This window comes from Oncorhynchus gorbuscha, linkage group LG10, assembly GCF_021184085.1.
Source record: "Oncorhynchus gorbuscha isolate QuinsamMale2020 ecotype Even-year linkage group LG10, OgorEven_v1.0, whole genome shotgun sequence".
In the NCBI taxonomy this organism is placed as follows: domain Eukaryota; kingdom Metazoa; phylum Chordata; class Actinopteri; order Salmoniformes; family Salmonidae; genus Oncorhynchus; species Oncorhynchus gorbuscha.
Window position 1 is genome coordinate 19,863,890 of NC_060182.1, and position 17,932 is coordinate 19,881,821.

General features: G+C 42.4%; 1 protein-coding gene across 1 annotated transcript; it reads right to left on the reverse strand.

Annotated features, from left to right (window-relative positions):
• Nucleotides 1-1,034: 1,034 nt before the first annotated feature.
• On the reverse strand, nucleotides 1,035-14,338 carry LOC124045030 (renin-like). Its single transcript, XM_046364240.1, has 9 exons — nucleotides 14,158-14,338; nucleotides 11,676-11,829; nucleotides 11,412-11,535; nucleotides 4,192-4,310; nucleotides 3,774-3,970; nucleotides 2,565-2,687; nucleotides 2,066-2,210; nucleotides 1,858-1,956; nucleotides 1,035-1,674 (listed from the first exon to the last, which is right to left on the reverse strand). The coding sequence occupies exons 1-9, from the start codon at nucleotides 14,232-14,234 to the stop codon at nucleotides 1,513-1,515; spliced, it is 1,200 nt and encodes a 399-aa protein (XP_046220196.1). The 5' UTR covers nucleotides 14,235-14,338; the 3' UTR covers nucleotides 1,035-1,512.
• Between the last annotated feature and the right edge of the window lie 3,594 nt (nucleotides 14,339-17,932).

The window sequence follows — 17,932 nt, forward strand, 5'->3', positions numbered from 1 at the left end:
CTCTTTGTGTGTCTACTAGCTATAATGGAGGTTAAAGATACAAGAAGAACAGAGTCTGTCTTCCGGTAATTCTGTTTGCAGAGCAGGTTTCACTTTCAAAGTCATCCTCCAGTGACAAGGTTGTATGACCTTTCCGACCTGTGATTGATCATGACCTCGGACCTTTGTGGTTGAGATGTACACTGGAATGGCCTTATGTTTCCTTGAGGACATCATGGGACATTTCCATCCTGTCCTGTTTCGTTTCAGAGAAATCACTCTACATTACAGTAAATGTTAAGTTTTGCTGAAGTTGAATTGCTTCACCCCTCTTACCAGCATGAATGGTGGGCAGAGAATTTGTATTTGTCTACAAATGTTGTGGAAATATACACCAGCTCATACACGTTTTAAAAATAATGTCCTAGCCAGCTGGCACATGGTGAAAGAAAACAAATAATTGAGAGAGGGAGAGGAGAAAAAGAGAGTGAGAAGGTATAGAGAAAAGAGAGAGAAGAGAAAAAAAGAGAGAATGGAGAGAAAAGAGAGTGGAGAGAGTGAATAGAAAGATAATGAAAATAGAGAAAAGAGAGAGAAGATAGAGAAATGAGAGAGACGACACTATGCTGTGAAAGGCATCTTTAGTGTGGCGAGAACAGCAGAACAGAAGATAAATCACTCAACCGGTTTTCTACATCCACCCTTGGATCCTACACATACAGTGTGTGCTATTTTCACACCATCAGTTCCCACATTAGATCCACACTCTGTAGACCAAAGCCTGCCAGAACTAAAGGACTTAAACACTGTCTGATATCAATTCATCTCTAGCTCAACTTCAGAGGATAAATCATATTAATATTGTGACTCAAAATAGAAGACATCTGGATAGTTTATTTCTGTACAGACATTAAGATGCTCGTGTTTCTGCGGTCAGTGAATGAAGAACACTTTGTTTTCTGCTGGAGTCTCCCCTGATGATAAACAGACATTCTGAGAACTTAGAATGCAAACAAAATTTCTTGACTGCAGACAATAACAATAATACAGACATGTCCATTAAATAAGCTTTATTCTTGTTACATCATGACATTGTAGACAGTGCTATTACATGGGGATTGTTAAACAATGTAACATGGGATTGTTAAAAAATGTAACTGTATGACATGACATCAGCATGCCATGTGATATATAACACAAAATAAGTGTGTTGTTAGCTGCACGTCAATGATCGTCAACTAAAAACAAAGATATATTCTGATTGGGTGATACGAGGTGAAAAGTGCAATTGGCACAGATTTAATCCAAAATGATGACTTGATATGGCAGAATGCAAGAAGTGTAAAAAAAGATGGGGACAAAGGGCAGGCCCTGTGATAAAGAGACAGAGAAAGAGAAATGTAATAATAGAGTGTAAGAGAGTGTAAGTGAGAAATACAGGCTGATAGTAAGAGACAGTAACAGAGACAAAGAGAGTATGAAGGAAGTAAGAGCAAGAGGAGTGAAAGCTTGGTGGCTAAGCAGAGGCTCCTGTCAGACTGCTGTGGCGAAGCCTATGCGGTTGTTGCGACGGTCAAACTCTGTGTAGTAGCGGGCGATGAAGTTGGCTCCCAGGATCCAGATAGGGCCAGTAGGAGGCGGCACATCCAAACCCCTAAAGGTCACACTACAGATGTCCTCTCCAAACTGAGATTGCTACAGACGGAGAGCAAATCATAACAAGATACTGGTAAAGACTTCCATAAATGTGTATTTATAAAACATACATGTCAAATCTATAACACAATGTAAACATGACACAGTAGCTACAAAGGTAAACATGACATTTGCCCTGTATCTGTACAGCATATCCCAGTTGTGCCAATTTCCATTACTTACCCATAAGATGTAGTCATCCTCAGTGAGGGAGTACTCATGTCCTCCAAGGTGGAAGGTGACACTGGGTAAGGACTTCACCAGGTCACAGTTTACAGTGTACTGAAAGGAGAACAAACAACATCTTATTCCGCCTATAAGGTAAGGTAAGATGCTAGTTAAGAGACTGTTTAGGCAATAAAGATACAGTCTGTGGCTCAGATTTACACACCCCTCCCTCTGCCAGTTCTGTGGCTCCAATGGTTTTCATCAGTACAGACACAGAGGAGGCGGGGCCTGTGATGTAGGAGGAGCCTGTGTCAATCACTGCTGTACAGCCTTCCTTACAAAACAGCATATCCTCCCCCACTGTCACCCTGGGAGAGAGAGCGAGAAAGAAAGAGAGAGAGAAAATTACACACATACACATGTAAAGTTCATTGACCCAGGCAAATGTGTATATACTGACCCACCGATAAACAAACAAACAGACAGAGACAGACAGACAACTTGCACATCAGTAGAGGTTGGTGAGAAGAGCTATAGGAGGACGGGCTCATTGTAATGGCTGGACTGGAATTAATGGAACGGAGTCAAACGTGGTTTCCATATATTTGATAGCATTCCATTTATTCCATTCTAGCCATCACAATGAGCCTATCCTCCTATAGCTCCTCCCACCAGCCTCCACTATTGCACATGCACACATACACATAGCTGTCACATCTCACCCTTTCATGTTGACCTCCCATTTTCCTGCCGCACTGGTGCCCATGTAGTTGAAGGTACCAGTGTAGTACTCTGGGTCTGTTCCTCCCATCACTAGCTCCCCACCTGGTTTGTGCATTGGGTCCCTGAGAGAAGAAAAACAGATTGCCCGGATTACTATTCATAGGTTGCACCTCCATCAATCGGTTGCATCATGCCATTGTTGTGCACATTCTCAAGCCGCCCTCTGCCTTAGTGGTGCCAAAAAGTTGTAATAAGCTCAGTTATTCTGAAAGGGGACCACCCAGTGGGCAAAACCCAATTGAATCGGCATTGTTTCCACTTCACTTCAACCAAATAAATCTTTGTGGTGTTTAATCAATGTGGAAAACTGATTGGATTTGCAAAAAGTCATCAACATAAGAGAACTTCATCAATGATGTGGTGATAATTTTTGTTGATTTCACGATAGTTGATGACTCAACCAGAAGAGGCTGGTGGGAGGAGCTATAGGAGGACGGTCATTGTAATGACTGTAATGGTATCAATAGAATGGAGTCAAACACGTTGTTTCCATGTGTTTGGTACCATTCTATTGATTCCATTCCAGCTATCATAATGAGCCTGTCCTCCTATAACTATTCCCACCAGCCTCCTCTGGACTCAACAAAATGTAAATCAAAAGTAGACATTGAAATGACATCTGTGCCCAGTGGGTAATGACTGTTTCATCTAAATTTCACTATAGTGGCCTGGAAATGCAGTGACATTGCTAAAGTAGGCAAATATTTAGTTAAACATGAACTTAAAGGAGGTTGGAATAATACTGTGAAAATTATGATAATGCCTTTTTAGTGTAATAGCTGTTTGAAAAGGACATTTCTGCCTGTTTTGGTGGGATGGAGTCTTGGCCTGCCAGGTGACACCACCAGGCAATACATTAGTTAATAGACCAATAAGAAATAGAGTTCCAAACCTCTCTGCCAATGTCAGCTAGTTCTCAGTTTTCCCCTCCATTTAAAGACAGTCCTAGCTAAATTGTTGCTTGAGAAATGTATCTTTCCTAAGAAGCTGTTTGATTCTTATTGACCATTTCAATTTGAAAACAATCACAGTATGGTACGTAATTGGTACCTAGAAATGATTTGATTTTGATATTTTAAGTAAAAAGAAGTCTACTTATCCAAGTCTGAATCAGGCCCGATATAAACAGTGACAGTGATATCACCTACTTGCTATAATAGACAGAGAAGACCTCCTCCTTGAGGACGTGCTGGGACATGATGCGGTCGAACACAGGGGTGATACCGTCGATGGCCACGTTGGGGTAGCCCATCCCAAGGACTCCGTCAAACTTGGCAAAGATGAAGGGGATGGCAGGCAGGGCTGTGGCCTCTGCAAATACCTGGACCACAGGGATGCCACCCACCTGGAGAATGCACAGAGTAAGATATAAATTGTCCCTCAATACCTATATCCAGGTTTTACCCCTAGTAAGATAATCCTTCAGTAGATCAGTACTTATGGGCAATGTCTACCATTATTCCCATATTGATCACAAAAAAGCATGTTTAAAAGGGATGATAGGAAACAGATGAGGAGAAAGGGTACAAAGATTATTTTCTTAGAGTCGTGTTACGTTACACTCACCACAACCACATCCTCACTCAGGAATCCCCTGACGTTTCCAGAGGCATACTGGATGGAGAATCCTGTCCCGTTCTTGATGTGCGTCCGGGACTTAGAACTGTCATATCTGTTGTGGGTAACTGTGAGTTCAAAGGTCATTGTGTCATAATCATGCAGGAACATCCTTATCTCTGGTGAAGCAATTAAACATACAGGTTTTGTGTGTGGGAGGCCAGGAGGGATGTGCTCATTTTGGAAGTGGGCTGCTCATTTGACGGCTACATGTAGCAGGCCATTGCAGAGAAGCTGCATAAGTACCAGTCCCTTGTGGCATGCTTGGACACCCTCGGGTGTAGGTGCAAGCTGGAGGCTCTGATATTTGGCAGTCTCAGCCACATACACAGGCTTGCAGTGCATGGCCTCCAGATTGCGGGCCAGACAAAAACTAGGGAAAAGCTATTGGTAGGTACTGTTCTGTTCAGCTGTCGTGGGCAGCCTCGCTGGTTGGTGAAGGAGGTGCTTTCTGTATCCTTGAATGCCATGCATACGGTACATTTAGTTAGTTATGGCTCGCTTTTATAAAGTCTACCATCCTTGTCAGCAGGCATGTCAGCTAAGATACAGCTAACTGACAAAATAATGGAAACACTTGAGTAAATGAGGCATATAAAGTATTTTGAAAGCAGGTTCTTCCATGCATGGTTCCTGAATTAAGTAAGCAATGAACCCTTTACAGCAGTGGGCTAAAGCAGGTTCTTCCATGCATGGTTCCTGAATTAAGTAAACAATGAACCCTTTACAGCAGTGGGCTAAAGCAGGTTCTTCCATGCATGGTTCCTGAATTAAGTAAACAATGAACCCTTTACAGCAGTGGGCTAAAGCAGGTTCTTCCATGCATGGTTCCTGAATTAAGTAAACAATGAACCCTTTACAGCAGTGGGCTAAAGCAGGTTCTTCCATGCATGGTTCCTGAATTAAGTAAACAATGAACCCTTTACAGCAGTGGGCTAAAGCAGGTTCTTCCATGCATGGTTCCTGAATTAAGTAAACAATGAACCCTTTACAGCAGTGGGCTAAAGCAGGTTCTTCCATGCATGGTTCCTGAATTAAGTAAACAATGAACCCTTTACAGCAGTGGGCTAAAGCAGGTTTCTTGCAGTATTAAATACATCTACTTTGTAACAAAAGTACACACTTCACACACATGGTTATGGGCTTTAAAAGAAATGACACCTGTACCATGTCAGATATAGAGTCGGTACAGAGTTAATGTGCAGGGGCACCACATACACTTAGGTTGGAGTCATTAAAACTAGTTTCTTCAAACACTCCACAAATTTCTTGTTAACAAACTATAGTTTTGGAAAGTCGGTTAGGACATGTACTTTGTGCCTGACACAAGACATTTTTCCAACAATTGTTTACATACAGATTATTTCACTTATAATTCACTGTATCACAATTCCAGTGGGTCAGAAGTTTACATACACTAAGTTGACTGTGCATACACTAAGTTGACTTTATAAGCGTCTGATAGGCTAGTTGACATCAGTTGAGTCAATTGGAGGTGTACCTGTGGATGTATTTCTAGGCCTACCTTCAAACTCAGTGCCTCCCTTCTTGACATCATGGGAAAATCGAAAGAAATCAGAATAAAAAGTGTAGACCTCCACAGGTCTAGTTCATCCTTGGGATCAATTTCCAAACACCCGAAGGTAACACGTTCATCTATACAAACAACAGTACGCAAGTATAAACACTGTGGGAACACACGGCTGTCATACCGCTCAGGAAGGAGATGCATTCTGTCTCCTAGAGATGAACGTACTTTGGTGCGAAAAAGTGAAAATCAATCCCAGAACAACAACAAAGGACCTTGTGAAGATGCTGGAGGAAACAGGTACAAAAGTATCTATATCCACAGTAAAAGGAGTCCTATATCGACAACCTGAAAGGAAGAAGCCACTGCTCCAAAACTGCCATAAAAAATACAGACTACGGTTTGCAACTGCACATGGGGACAAAGATCGTACTTTTTGGAGAAATGTCCTCTGGTCTGATGAAACAAAAATAGAACTGTTTGGCCATAATGACCGTCGTTATCTTTGGAGGAAAAAGGGGGAAGCTTGCAAGACGAAGAACACCATCTCAACCGTGAAACATGGGGGTGGCAGCATCATGTTGTGGGGGTGCTTTGCTGCAGGAGGGACTGGTGCACTTCACAAAATAGATTACATCATGAGGATGGAAAATTATGTGGATATATAGAAGCAACATCTCAAGACATCAGTCAGGAAGTTGTAGCTTGGTCGCAAATGGGTCTTCCAAATGGACAATGACCCCAAGCATTATTCCAAAGTTGTGGCAAGATGGCTTGAGGACAACAAAGTCAAGGTATTGGAGTGGCCATCAAAGACCTGACCTCAATCCCATAGAACATTTGTGGGCAGAACTGAAAAAGCATGTGCGAGCAATGAGGCCTACAAACCTGACTCAGTTACACCAGCTCTGTCAGGTGGAATGGGCCAACATTCACCCAACTTATTGTGGGAGGCTTGTGGAAGGCTACCCGAAACATTGTCAGGAATTGTGAAAAACTGAGTTTAAATGTATTTGGCTAAGGTGTATGTAACCTTCTCTCTTCAACTGTACATAGAGTTATTAAACTGACTATGCATTGATAATAACAGAGTAGCAGCAGTGTAGAAGGCGGGGCAATGCAAATAGTCTTATGACTTGGGGGTAGAAGCCTCTTAGACATAGACTTGGTGCTCTGGTACCGCTTGCCGTGCGGCAGCAGAGAGAACAGTCTATGAATAGGGTTGCTGGAGTCCTTGACAATTATTATGGCCTTCCTCTGACACTGCCTGGTATCGAGGTCCTGAATGGCAAGAATCTTCGCCCTGGTGAATACTGGGCTGTATGCACTGGCCTCTGTAGTGCCTTGCGGTCGGAAGCCGAGCAGTTACAAAACCAGGCAGGAATGAAACCCGTTAGGATGCTCTCGATGGTGCAGCTGTAAAACCTTAAGGATCTGAGGACCCATGCCACATTTTAGTCTCCTGAGGGGGAATATATTTTTTGTGCCCTCTTCACAACTGTCTTGGTGTGCTTAACCATGTTAGTTTGTTGGTGATGTGGACACCAATGAACTTGAACCTGTTCCACTGTGCTCCACTGTAGCTCTGTTGGTGAGAATGGGGGCATGCTTGGTTCTTCCTTTTCCTGTTGTCCACAATCATCTCCATTGTCTTGCTCACGTTGAGGGAGAGGTTGTTGTCCTTGCACCACACGGTCAGGTCTCTGACCTCCTCCCTATAGGCGGTCTCATCGTTGTCGGTGATCAGGCCTACCACTATTGTGTCATCTGCAAACTTAATGATGGTTTTGGAGTCGTGCCTGGCCGTGCAGTCATGAGTGAACAGGGAGTAAAGGAGGGGACTGAACACACACCCCTGAGGGGCCCCCGTGTGGAGGATCAGTGTGACGGATGTGTTGTTACCTACCCTTACCACCTGGGGGAAGTCTAGTATCCACTTGCAGAGGGAGGTGTTTAGTCCCAGGGTCCTTAGCTTAGTGATGAACTTTAAGGGTACTATGGTGTTGAACACTGAGCTGTAGTCAAAGAATAGCATTCTCACATAGGCGTTCCTTTAGTCCAGGTGTGAAAGGGCAGTGTGGATTGCAGTAGAGATTGCGTCATCTGTGGATCTATTGGGGCGGTATGTAAATTGTAAAAAGTAATTTTTCCAACAATTTTTTTACAGACAAATTATTTCACTGTATCACAATTCTAGTGGGTCAGAAGTTTACATACTGTGCCTTTAAACAGTTACACCAGCTCTGTCAGGAGGATGAGCAAAAATTCACCCAACTTATTGTGGGAAGCTTGTGGAAGGCTACCCGAAACGTTTGACCCAAGTTTAAACAATTTAAAGGCAATGCTTCTAAATACTAATTAAGTGTATGTAAACTTCTGACCCACTGGGAATGTGATAAAAGTCATAAAAGATGAAAAAAAAATCACTCTACTATTATTCTGACATTTCACAAAATGTCAGAATAATAGTAGATAATAGTAGATAAAATGTCAGAATAATAGTAATTCACTAAAACAGGAAATTTTTACTCGGATTGAATGTCAAGAATTGTGAAAAACTGAATTTAAATGGATTTGACGTGTATGTAAACTTCCCACTATGTAAACTTCCCACTTCAACTGTACATTGTTCAAATACTTTGAGGAACTATTGTCATTCTCAATTGATTCTAAAAATAGAGTTAATTTACTTAAAAATTCCTTTGAGAAGCTCATTAGGGGTGGTGAGTCAAGACAATTAGAAATCCTATCAGACATCCCCAAATGGGCACATTTAAAGGCCTACATTTGTGCGCAGGCCAGGTAGACTAGTTCTACTTCTATATTCGTAACCAGGTGTGCGTCCTTACTCACCATTGACTGGAGCATTTCAAACAAAAGACAATGAATGAACTGACAAAACTCATAAATGGAATGAAATAAACAAAAACTTGTTTCTCACAAGTGTATCATAGGTTGTGAGTTCTTCAAGACACTCCGACAATGAAAAATGGTAAATGACTGTTATAATAATAATTATAAATTGAATGCATAAAAATAAATTACCATAACCAAACAAACGTCACAGATTCAAAATTATAGCAATTAACGGTAAATGTAAACTAGTACTTGTGATATATGGAATGGGGAATTTATAGACAGTGAACAATGCACACAATTAAGTTTATGAAACTGTGAACCCATGAAATGGCGGGAGAGAGCGCATTCTGGAGAGAGACGTTCCTTGTGCATCTGAGCCACAATCCCCATATTCTTGGACTGTGGCGTCACCCCGGAGTCCTCAATGCATTAGTCCACCGAGACAGGTGAAAATCAGACGGGTGTCTCATTAAAAAATATATGTTTGTGACAGCTTGACAAAAAAATATTGAACGTTTTCAATATAGACCCCTTTTGTCATACAGTATTCCATATAAGGCAACCAAACCTTTTGGAATTTGCACATTATACCCTTAACATTGTAATAAATCAAATATAGTGATGCAAAACTTGACATTTTTGCCATCCATTGTGACATTGTTCTAGGATAACCAACCTTTCAATTAATGGCAATGAATCATTAGCCATTAATGCTCGGTTACCCCGTTTTTTCCTGATAACAGTCTCCAGTATCAACATTTACAAGCAAACAAAAACAGGGAGACGGGGAAATCTGTAGACATGCTGAGATTACAGAACATCATCTTTTGCCTTCACAAGATCATAACATATTCAAATACAGTATGTCCCCTTCCACGTTTTACACCTTCAGCAAAGGAATTCTATTTCTGAGTGCATGATATTACGTTTAACTGGTATGTAGGATGTTCGATGCAGTAATTTATGTCTTTAGTATGTGACCATCCATGACATATCTGTATACACTCATCACTATCAACAGTGCCTCCCAGGTCTTCCTCACATTTTTGTTTGACCTGTTATGTGTCATGGGGAAAAGCCTCTATCAACCCTTGATCCAGTTTAGAAATCAACTTTACAGGGTTGTTAAGACTTAAAATAGTTTACATATTTGAAGCTTCCGGCTTGTCCAGTGTTAATAAAATGGTGTTTCTGCAAAAGAAAAGTCAACCTCAGTGCCGTCACAGCCTGTCTTCCCATGGTTGCCTGACCTGCTGAGACCCCTGTCACCATCGGATCCTACTCAGAGGCATGACAAAGTCTTACCATGATGTACATTTATACATTATCCAAGAATAGAATCAATGGTTCAATAATTGAAATGGCCATTATTCCCAGATCCCAGGCTATAGCCTACCCATCAAAAAAAAATGAATGTTGTATCCGTTAACTGATTGTTATAATAATACACTGCAAAATTTACTTCAGCTCTGTAGACTGGTCTTCCCTGGCTGTCTGACCCTCCTGGGACACCTGTCACCATCTGATCCTGCTAAGACATGATGAGCATAGTGTTGTATACTGACTGTGCACCATGACACTGTAGCCTGTAGAGATGTTTATACCGTGTCCATGTGAAAAGTAGAGCATTAGCTATGGAAACTGTTGTACATTGGTTCACTGACTAATAAAAACTCACATTGCGCTGTAAAAAAACTTCAGCATATCGGTCTTCAGTTTGGCCACTGGTTTCATAATTTGATTCAGGTGTAGTGTGATTGAGGCAAAAATAATAGTAAAGTTAGTGAGCTAGCTAGCTCTAATGGTAACTGGCAAAAACTAGCTTAGTCAATTTACTTCTGTTGAAATGGGACAAAAAGGCTACAAACATTTCCATACACACAACAGCTGCTAGAGGCTGCCATGTGACAGGCAACTAGAGGCTAGAGCTGAACTAGTTGTGGTAGCTACAAGCTAGTTAGTTCATTTTCTTCAGACAGAAATTCAACAGAGAGAGGATGAAACATGCTTTTTTGTCTGTTTAGTCAAACAGAAGTTACCTTGCTAGCTACATCAGTCAAATAAAGACAAGAGAGTTTCTGCTCTGCTTGCTTTTATAACTCAGAGAAAAAGTGCAACACAGAGACGGCAGCTGCAGACAACAGCACCGTGCTGGCCCTATAATAATAGCTTTGCCTTCACACAGCCTGTCCGTACACTCTGTGGTGTCCACGCAGTCCTAAATCCAGCCGTCTGATATCGGCAAACAGCCGACTGACCACTGAGGCGTCCGCATGCTCCTAAAGCACACCGATGACGCTTTTTGTATCACAGTGCAATTTTAAAACTGGGGGGGGGGATACAATTTTAGAATGTGGGAGGGGTCAAGTCCCCCCCATCTCCAGTGAAAGTTACACCCTTGCACTTATGGGAGATTCTAGAGCGGCGCCTGAGACAGTGTTTTCCACCACCATCAACAAAACACCAAGTTATGGATTTTCTTGTGGAAAGATTGTCGCATTCCCTGTGTTTCCTTTATTTTGTCAGTTACTTGTAGTTAGATAAGCTAGCTACTCTAACTTGATTGCTGGTTTCTTGGTAGCTAATTATGAGGTTGGGAATTTGGAAACCTATCTGGGTTAGCTAAAGCCAATTTCATAAAATGTGTAGGTGGCTAGTAGTATTACAGAGAAACATTTTCTTCAAGAGGACAGATCTGTGGGGGCACTTGCCCCTGTGCCCCCTATGGGCATGACGTCTCTGAATGTGTGGATGTGGGTGTGTTTCTGTGCACTGTACTTACAGCAGGCAGTATAGAGAGGGGAACAGCTGTATGAGGGCACCCACAGGTTGGCTGAGCCTGTATCAAACACTACGTTGAACATCTGGGCAGGAGAACCAATACTGATCTCCCCATAGTACTGGGTCTGAGAAGCAGAGAGAAGAAGCAGCAATTAATAATTTACCCAACTCAGTTTGGCACGTGCTTTGTGTTCTCTCATTTGGAACATAATGTTTCCATGTCAATTGCATCTACAGTATGGGTGATCAGTGCAGTGTCTCTCACATCCAGGTAGTTGGTGAGGGGGGTGGGGGCTGTCCCGTTGCTGGGGGAGAGGTCATCTTTGCTCTTCTGGGCCAATTCAGCGAATAACTGTGCTGGAGACACACCCATCTCATGTAGGGTTTCTCTTATGGAGGGCATCTTCTTCAGACTGATCCTGATTAGATATGACAACAGTGAGGAAAGATCATCCAATAGAATGATACATAGGAAGTGAGCAGGGGTGGGATGGGACTGGGGGGTATACAATGCATTGTGCAATCATGGGCCATTGTTAACATGAGACCATGTGTCCCCATGTCTGTATAACATTGTATTTTGGCAGAGCTGTAGAAACACATTCTCAACTGATTTAGTTTAGAAAAATTGTCTGGTTTAAATTGATAAAACACCTCAAAGTATCCATTCAAGCTTCTTCACTGTCTATTTTAATGACCCAGAGCAGTCAAAAACATGATTTTCCTGCTTTAAAAATAATAATATTTCCACACCATGAGGCTGGAATAATACTGTGAAATTGTGAAAATTTGGATAATACCCTTTCATTTTAAGAGCAGTTTGAAAATAAATGTCTGCCTATTTTGGTGGGATGGAGTTTTGGCCTGCCTGGTAAATAAGTTAATAGACCAATAAGATAGAGTTCCAAACCTCTGTCAATAGTTTTCAGTTATCCGCTCCCCACTCAGATCACTCCCAGAAAGTCCTAGAAAAATTATTGCTTGAGAAATTGCTCTTCGCTGGGAAGCTATTTTATTTTTGACCATTTAATTAGAAAACAATCCCAGTAAGTTACTTAATTGCTAACCAGAAATAATTTCATATTGAGGTTCATTACACATTGCAGAGAAGGATTGTTGGTTCCACTTTTCTGGGCTCCGTAATTTACTTAAATAAAGACTACTCAAAAAGTGCACTTATAAATCATATCAATTTGAATCCAAATACAGCTGTAGACAGAAGTCAAACATCAAACCTACAACCGAGGTCTGAGTTCTGCAAAATAGGAAAAGTCCAAGTTGCTTTTAATGTGCTTGCAGTCAACTCCTAGTAATGTTACTGCCTACATCAACATCGTCTACTCATGAGACCATGCATATACAGTTATACAAACTTGCAGGAGAGAACAATAGTTCCAGTTTTTTCTAAGGGCTCAGCAATAATTTTCCAATCCAAGTTGCTTTATAGTGGTACATCTGACTTGTCTCTTACACTCCCCTGCAGGGTTCTGTGTCAATGAATCTCTTTTAGCCTTGAGGCGCTTTCTCACAGACACAACTCACACATCTCTCAGACCATTTCTTATAAGGAGCAGAGACTAGAAAATAACTGTGGAACCATATTAAACCTTATAATTAATATATATATTGCTAATCTGTAGTCCAATCTGTAGTCCAGGACCCTATAAATATAGTGGGGGAGGGGTCTTATAGCACTCCCTTTCAGAGTGTGCTCCTAATCTCAGCTCATTACCTGTATAAAAGACACCTGGGAGCCAGAAATCTTTCAGATTGAGAGGGGGTCAAATACTTATTTCCCTCATTAAAATGCAAATCAGTTTATAACATTTTTGACGTGTTTTTTCTAGATTTTTTTGTTGTTATTCGCTCTCTGTTCAAATAAACCTAACATTAAAATTATAGACTGATAATTTCTTTGTCAGTGGGCAAACGTTTAAAAAAATTAAATTAAAATAATAATTTTAAAAAATCAGCAGGGGATCAAATACTTTTTCCCCCTCACTGTATATGAAGGCTTCCGCTCAGTGTTTGAGATAAATTGACACCCTTTACCATGGCAATTTGAGATTTATTTTAAACTGCAAAACCCTTACGCACCACTGCACTTTGTATACCAGAGTTGGCTGGCCTTCTCTAGTCACTCGTAGGCTCAGTCACTGGTATACTTTTTTACAAAGCCATTTTTGGTTTACTACTGGTTTACTATTGTTCAGAAATGTGGTGGGTACTCTCATCGTTCGCTGAACTTTATCCTGCTAACTGTTCCAAATCTCCGAACTGAATTTGGTAAAAGGGCTTTTATGTACTCTGCGCCATCGTCTTGGAATGCCTTACAATATACTTTTAAACTGGAAGAACTTGTCCCGATTGGTATTTTTAAAGCACTGATGAATGATCTTGAGACTGATTCCCTGACCTGTCAATGTTTTTAATTTTGTTATACTCTTGTGAATTCTATGGTTTTTACTAGATTACTTTAATTTTTACATGTTGTTTGTCTGTAATTTTTGTAATGACTTGGTGCTGACTATCTTGGCCAGGACGCTCTTGAAAAATAGATTTTAAATCTCAATGAGCCCTTCCTGGTTAAATCAAAAATAAGCATAATCAATTATTATAATACATCAAACATTTGGTGCAGCCCCTATCATGACCCCAAGTTGACCCCATCAGGACCATAGCATTTAGGTTAATTACACAGTAGACAACATACAGTGATAAAAACACAAAGAAAAAGATGGCATTACCTTTGTAAGGCATGGCTGGTGGTCATCGTGAGTGACAGAGTAATCACACACACCCAGCATTGCATCAGCAGGGCCATGGAGACCCTGGAGCGTGAAGGAGTGTGCGAGGAGATGCACAAGTTAACCTAGTCAAGTTTTCCTTGTACCGTTCCTCCGGGCAAACCAGCTAGTTGTACATCTGATCTTCTGAAAGATTGGCCCCTCTCTGTCTGACTACTCTTTTTATACCAGCTCTGAGCTTCCCTAAAAGTGTCTACCAACCCTTTCCCTCCCTTCTACCTCACCCAGCCCTCCCTTGATAAACAGGTCCCAGAGTGAGATGTGAACTGTGACCCTTGGGAACAGACTGGAGACAGAAAGCAGGGATGAGAGAGAGCGAGAGCTCTCTGACCAGGCTGGGTTTACATCACGGCTGCAGGGTGAACATGCAGGGTGAACATGGTTTAAGGCCTGTGAGAAGAGGAGTGGGAGTCTTGGGGTGGGGGAGGGAAGGGATAAGCTTTAGGGGGGGACAGAGGAGTAGGAAAAGGTGCTGATTTGTATTACCCAGGCGTAGGACACAGAAACAAGCCCTGTGAAATCTGTAAAGGAGTCAATTTATACTTGAATGGTGTGACAAAGGCATTGAATCTATATGTGGCCAGTGGCTATAACATCTGAAACCAATGATTGCCAGATGATACTCATATGTAATATGTAGACAATGCAGAGAAGGGAGAAGCCTTAAAGGGGACATGGAAATAGGAGAAGGATGCTGAAAGGGATTGCCCAGTCTTGCCAGATGATGAATTAATCCATCAAAACCTATTGAAATGGACTGTAAAACATTACATGCTAAACAGGCCAGATGTTCATTTATAGTGCCATGTCTTTCCTTTCTGCTGAAGTATACTGTATCTGCTCCAACTTTGCAGTGTAGGCTGCAACACTTTCATTTGATCTTGTCTGCAATAGGAATACTCAGTAGGGAATGGAGTTAAGCCTACATTTTGTTTGTGGGGATTGTGCTGTGGACCTCAGGCTAGATACTTAGTTAGGCTAGCTAATGTCTGTCTGTAGGCTTTAAAAGGTCTGTAAATGTATAGGCCTAAATACTGTAGGCTATGGGTCAGGGGCTAGTCAAGGCCTATGGCTAGCTGATGTTTCTCTCGCTCTATCTCTCCCTGTTAGCTGTATCAGCCAGATTGGGTTCCCACAGTATCTGCTCTGTGGGGCTGGGGTCATATGTGTACTGTAGTGACCACCCAGCCTAGCAGGAGATATGAGCATCCACGTCAAGCAGAGACTTGGACAGCCTTAGTGGATGTCAGGGGTCAGCCCTTCAGCTATTCCCTGTGGGTAGAACTGCCAGGAACCTGATTGCGTGGTCATCCACAGCATACAGGGGTAATGACGACTTCTAGCATCTCAGCCAAGGGGGTGCTCTGGTTTCATGGACAGGGAAGTTTTGGAAATCATGTGTTCTTGGAATGTGATGTCATGAGGAAAAGCAATGATGTGTGCCAACATCAAATCAATTTTATATTTGCCAAATACAACAGGTAGACCTTACCGTTAAATTCTTACTTGCAAGCCCTTAACCAACAGTTCAAGAAATAGATTTAAGAAAATATTTACTAAATAAACTGAAGTAAAAAATAAGTAGTAACTCAATAAAATTACATAACATTAACAAGGCTATATACAGGTGCTACCGGTACCGAGTCAATGTACAGGGGTGCAACTTAGTCCTGGTTGTTTGTGCATGTAAGTTGGGGGAGGTGGGGGGGGGGTCAATGTAAATAGTTCAGGTGGCCATTTGATTAATTGTTCTTATAGCTTGGAGGGTAGACCCTGTTAAAGATCCTTTTGGATCTAGACTTGGCGCTCCGGTACCACGCAGTAGCAGAGAGAACCGTCAATGTATATAAGTCCTGGATGGCATGAGGCTGGCCCCAGTGATGTATTGGACCGTACACTATAAAAAGAGAGAGCTGGTATGAAGTAAAATTCATGGAGGCGAGGGTCTGGTCAATAAAGTTCCCCACGAAACCGATGTCCACTAGAGCTGTAGAGACAACACTTGAGGGACAGCCAGCCAGTGAAATGGGAACCAGAAAGGGTTTGGCGGAAAATGATAATGGTATACTCACGCCTACCCTGGGAAATGGAAGGTCACAGGGTCACCGCTCTTCTCTAGTGGACCTTGGGTTGACTAGGACCCAATCTTCATGGGTTCAGGCTCTGCCTCAAGACAGCCAAAGGAGAGAGGAGAGTGGCGAGGTGGACACCGGCACTCCTGAAGAAGGTTATCCAGACGGATCGCCATCGTGATGAGAGCGTCCAAGGATATGTTGTCATCCCGACATGCCAACTCCGTCTGGACCTCTTTGCACAGTCCACTGTGGAATAGAGTGAGGATTGCCAGCTCATTCCATCTGCTGGAGGCTGCCACAGTCCAAAAGCACTCTGTTGGAGTTGGAAAGTCGCTCACCTCCCTCTCTGGAGGATGGTCGAAGACTGCCCTGAACAGAGCCATGAACCTCTCATATGAACCCAGCTGCTCTCTTCTCTCCCAGACAGCCATATGCCAATCCAACACCTGATAGGCGAAATAGAGGAAGCTCTGGAGTAGGAGGCCACGGCATTTCCATGGAGTGCCGTCATACATAGAGACAGTCGTGCATCACTGACCTGGGCGGATGGCTGGGTAGGCTGGAGGAGGTAGGAGGTCCACCGTCAGAGGTATGGAGAACCTCGCTGGTGGTGTCGAGGCGGTGGAGAACGCAGAGGACCTCCTTCGTGGTCGTACCCAGTTGAGCCAGCTGGTCGTGGTGTTGGTGGAGTAAATGACCCTGTTCCTCTACCCTCTGGAAGATGGTGGAATCTTCTGTTGCTTCAATATTTTCCGAGACAGTATTCTGTAATGTATGCGCAGGGAGTCAGGAAGATGGTGCAGAAGGTGAGTTTGCTGAGGGCTATATGAAGGAAGAGTATTCAGGGTGGTGATGACGTCCATGTGTTCTTAATAATGGGGAGCAGGTGTGCGCAATGTGGGTTGCCAGTGGTTAGAAGCCAGAGGACGTCCAGAGCCTGAAGGAGGGAGCAGGAGTAGGCGTGACATACATTATTTAGTTATGTTTTTGGAAAACATTGTCGCATTAAAAAACTGATTTTACCATAATTCAGTTACCAAACTTTGTATCTGTGTAATTATTCATAGTAGTCCTTGTGCATTGAGTTGTAAAACTTTTAAATCAATGTTTTTTGTGTGGCATACATTTAAAAGTGACAAATCTGAGTCAAAGAGTAATTCTGCTAGCACGGAATTGTCTCTTGGCTTTTGGTATCCTACACGAAGAATCACTGTTTTTCCTTCAGAAGTCCTTTCATTCTCTGCTGAACCTGTTACTCTACTCCAGGACACCACTGTAGAGGGCTACATTGAGTTCTCCCAATTAGTCTTGGTGACACATTTTGGCAGGCGGCTCTGGGGCACTCTCAGCAACATCTGACCTTTGATCCCCAGGGAAAAATGGATGCCCATCAGTATGTTTCCCACACTGCCTAGGGAAACCCATGCGTCACTACTGCCTGGCCTCCAACCCCCTCGTCCGAACATGGCCTCCACTGGTGGGCATGGGAAACCTAGTGCCCAATACTTTAACATATTTGAGAGTCACAAACTCATATTTGCATGGACTTAAATATAAGGGGAAGACTTGGTGTCAGTGAGTATATCTAATCAGTCTACTCCAAGTGTATGACTATGTTGTCATTTTAGATTATTTCAGAC

Coding starts and splice junctions, on each gene's coding strand:
- LOC124045030 (XM_046364240.1), bottom strand. CDS start 14,234: ATGGCCCTGCTGATGCAATGCTGGGTGTGTGTGATTACTCTGTCACTC. Junction 4,311..11,411: donor CCCTCTCTATACTGCCTGCT/GTAAGTACAGTG, acceptor TTGAACTCACAG/TTACCCACAACAGATATGAC. Junction 1,957..2,065: donor CAGAACTGGCAGAGGGAGGG/GTGTGTAAATCT, acceptor TTCTCCTTTCAG/TACACTGTAAACTGTGACCT.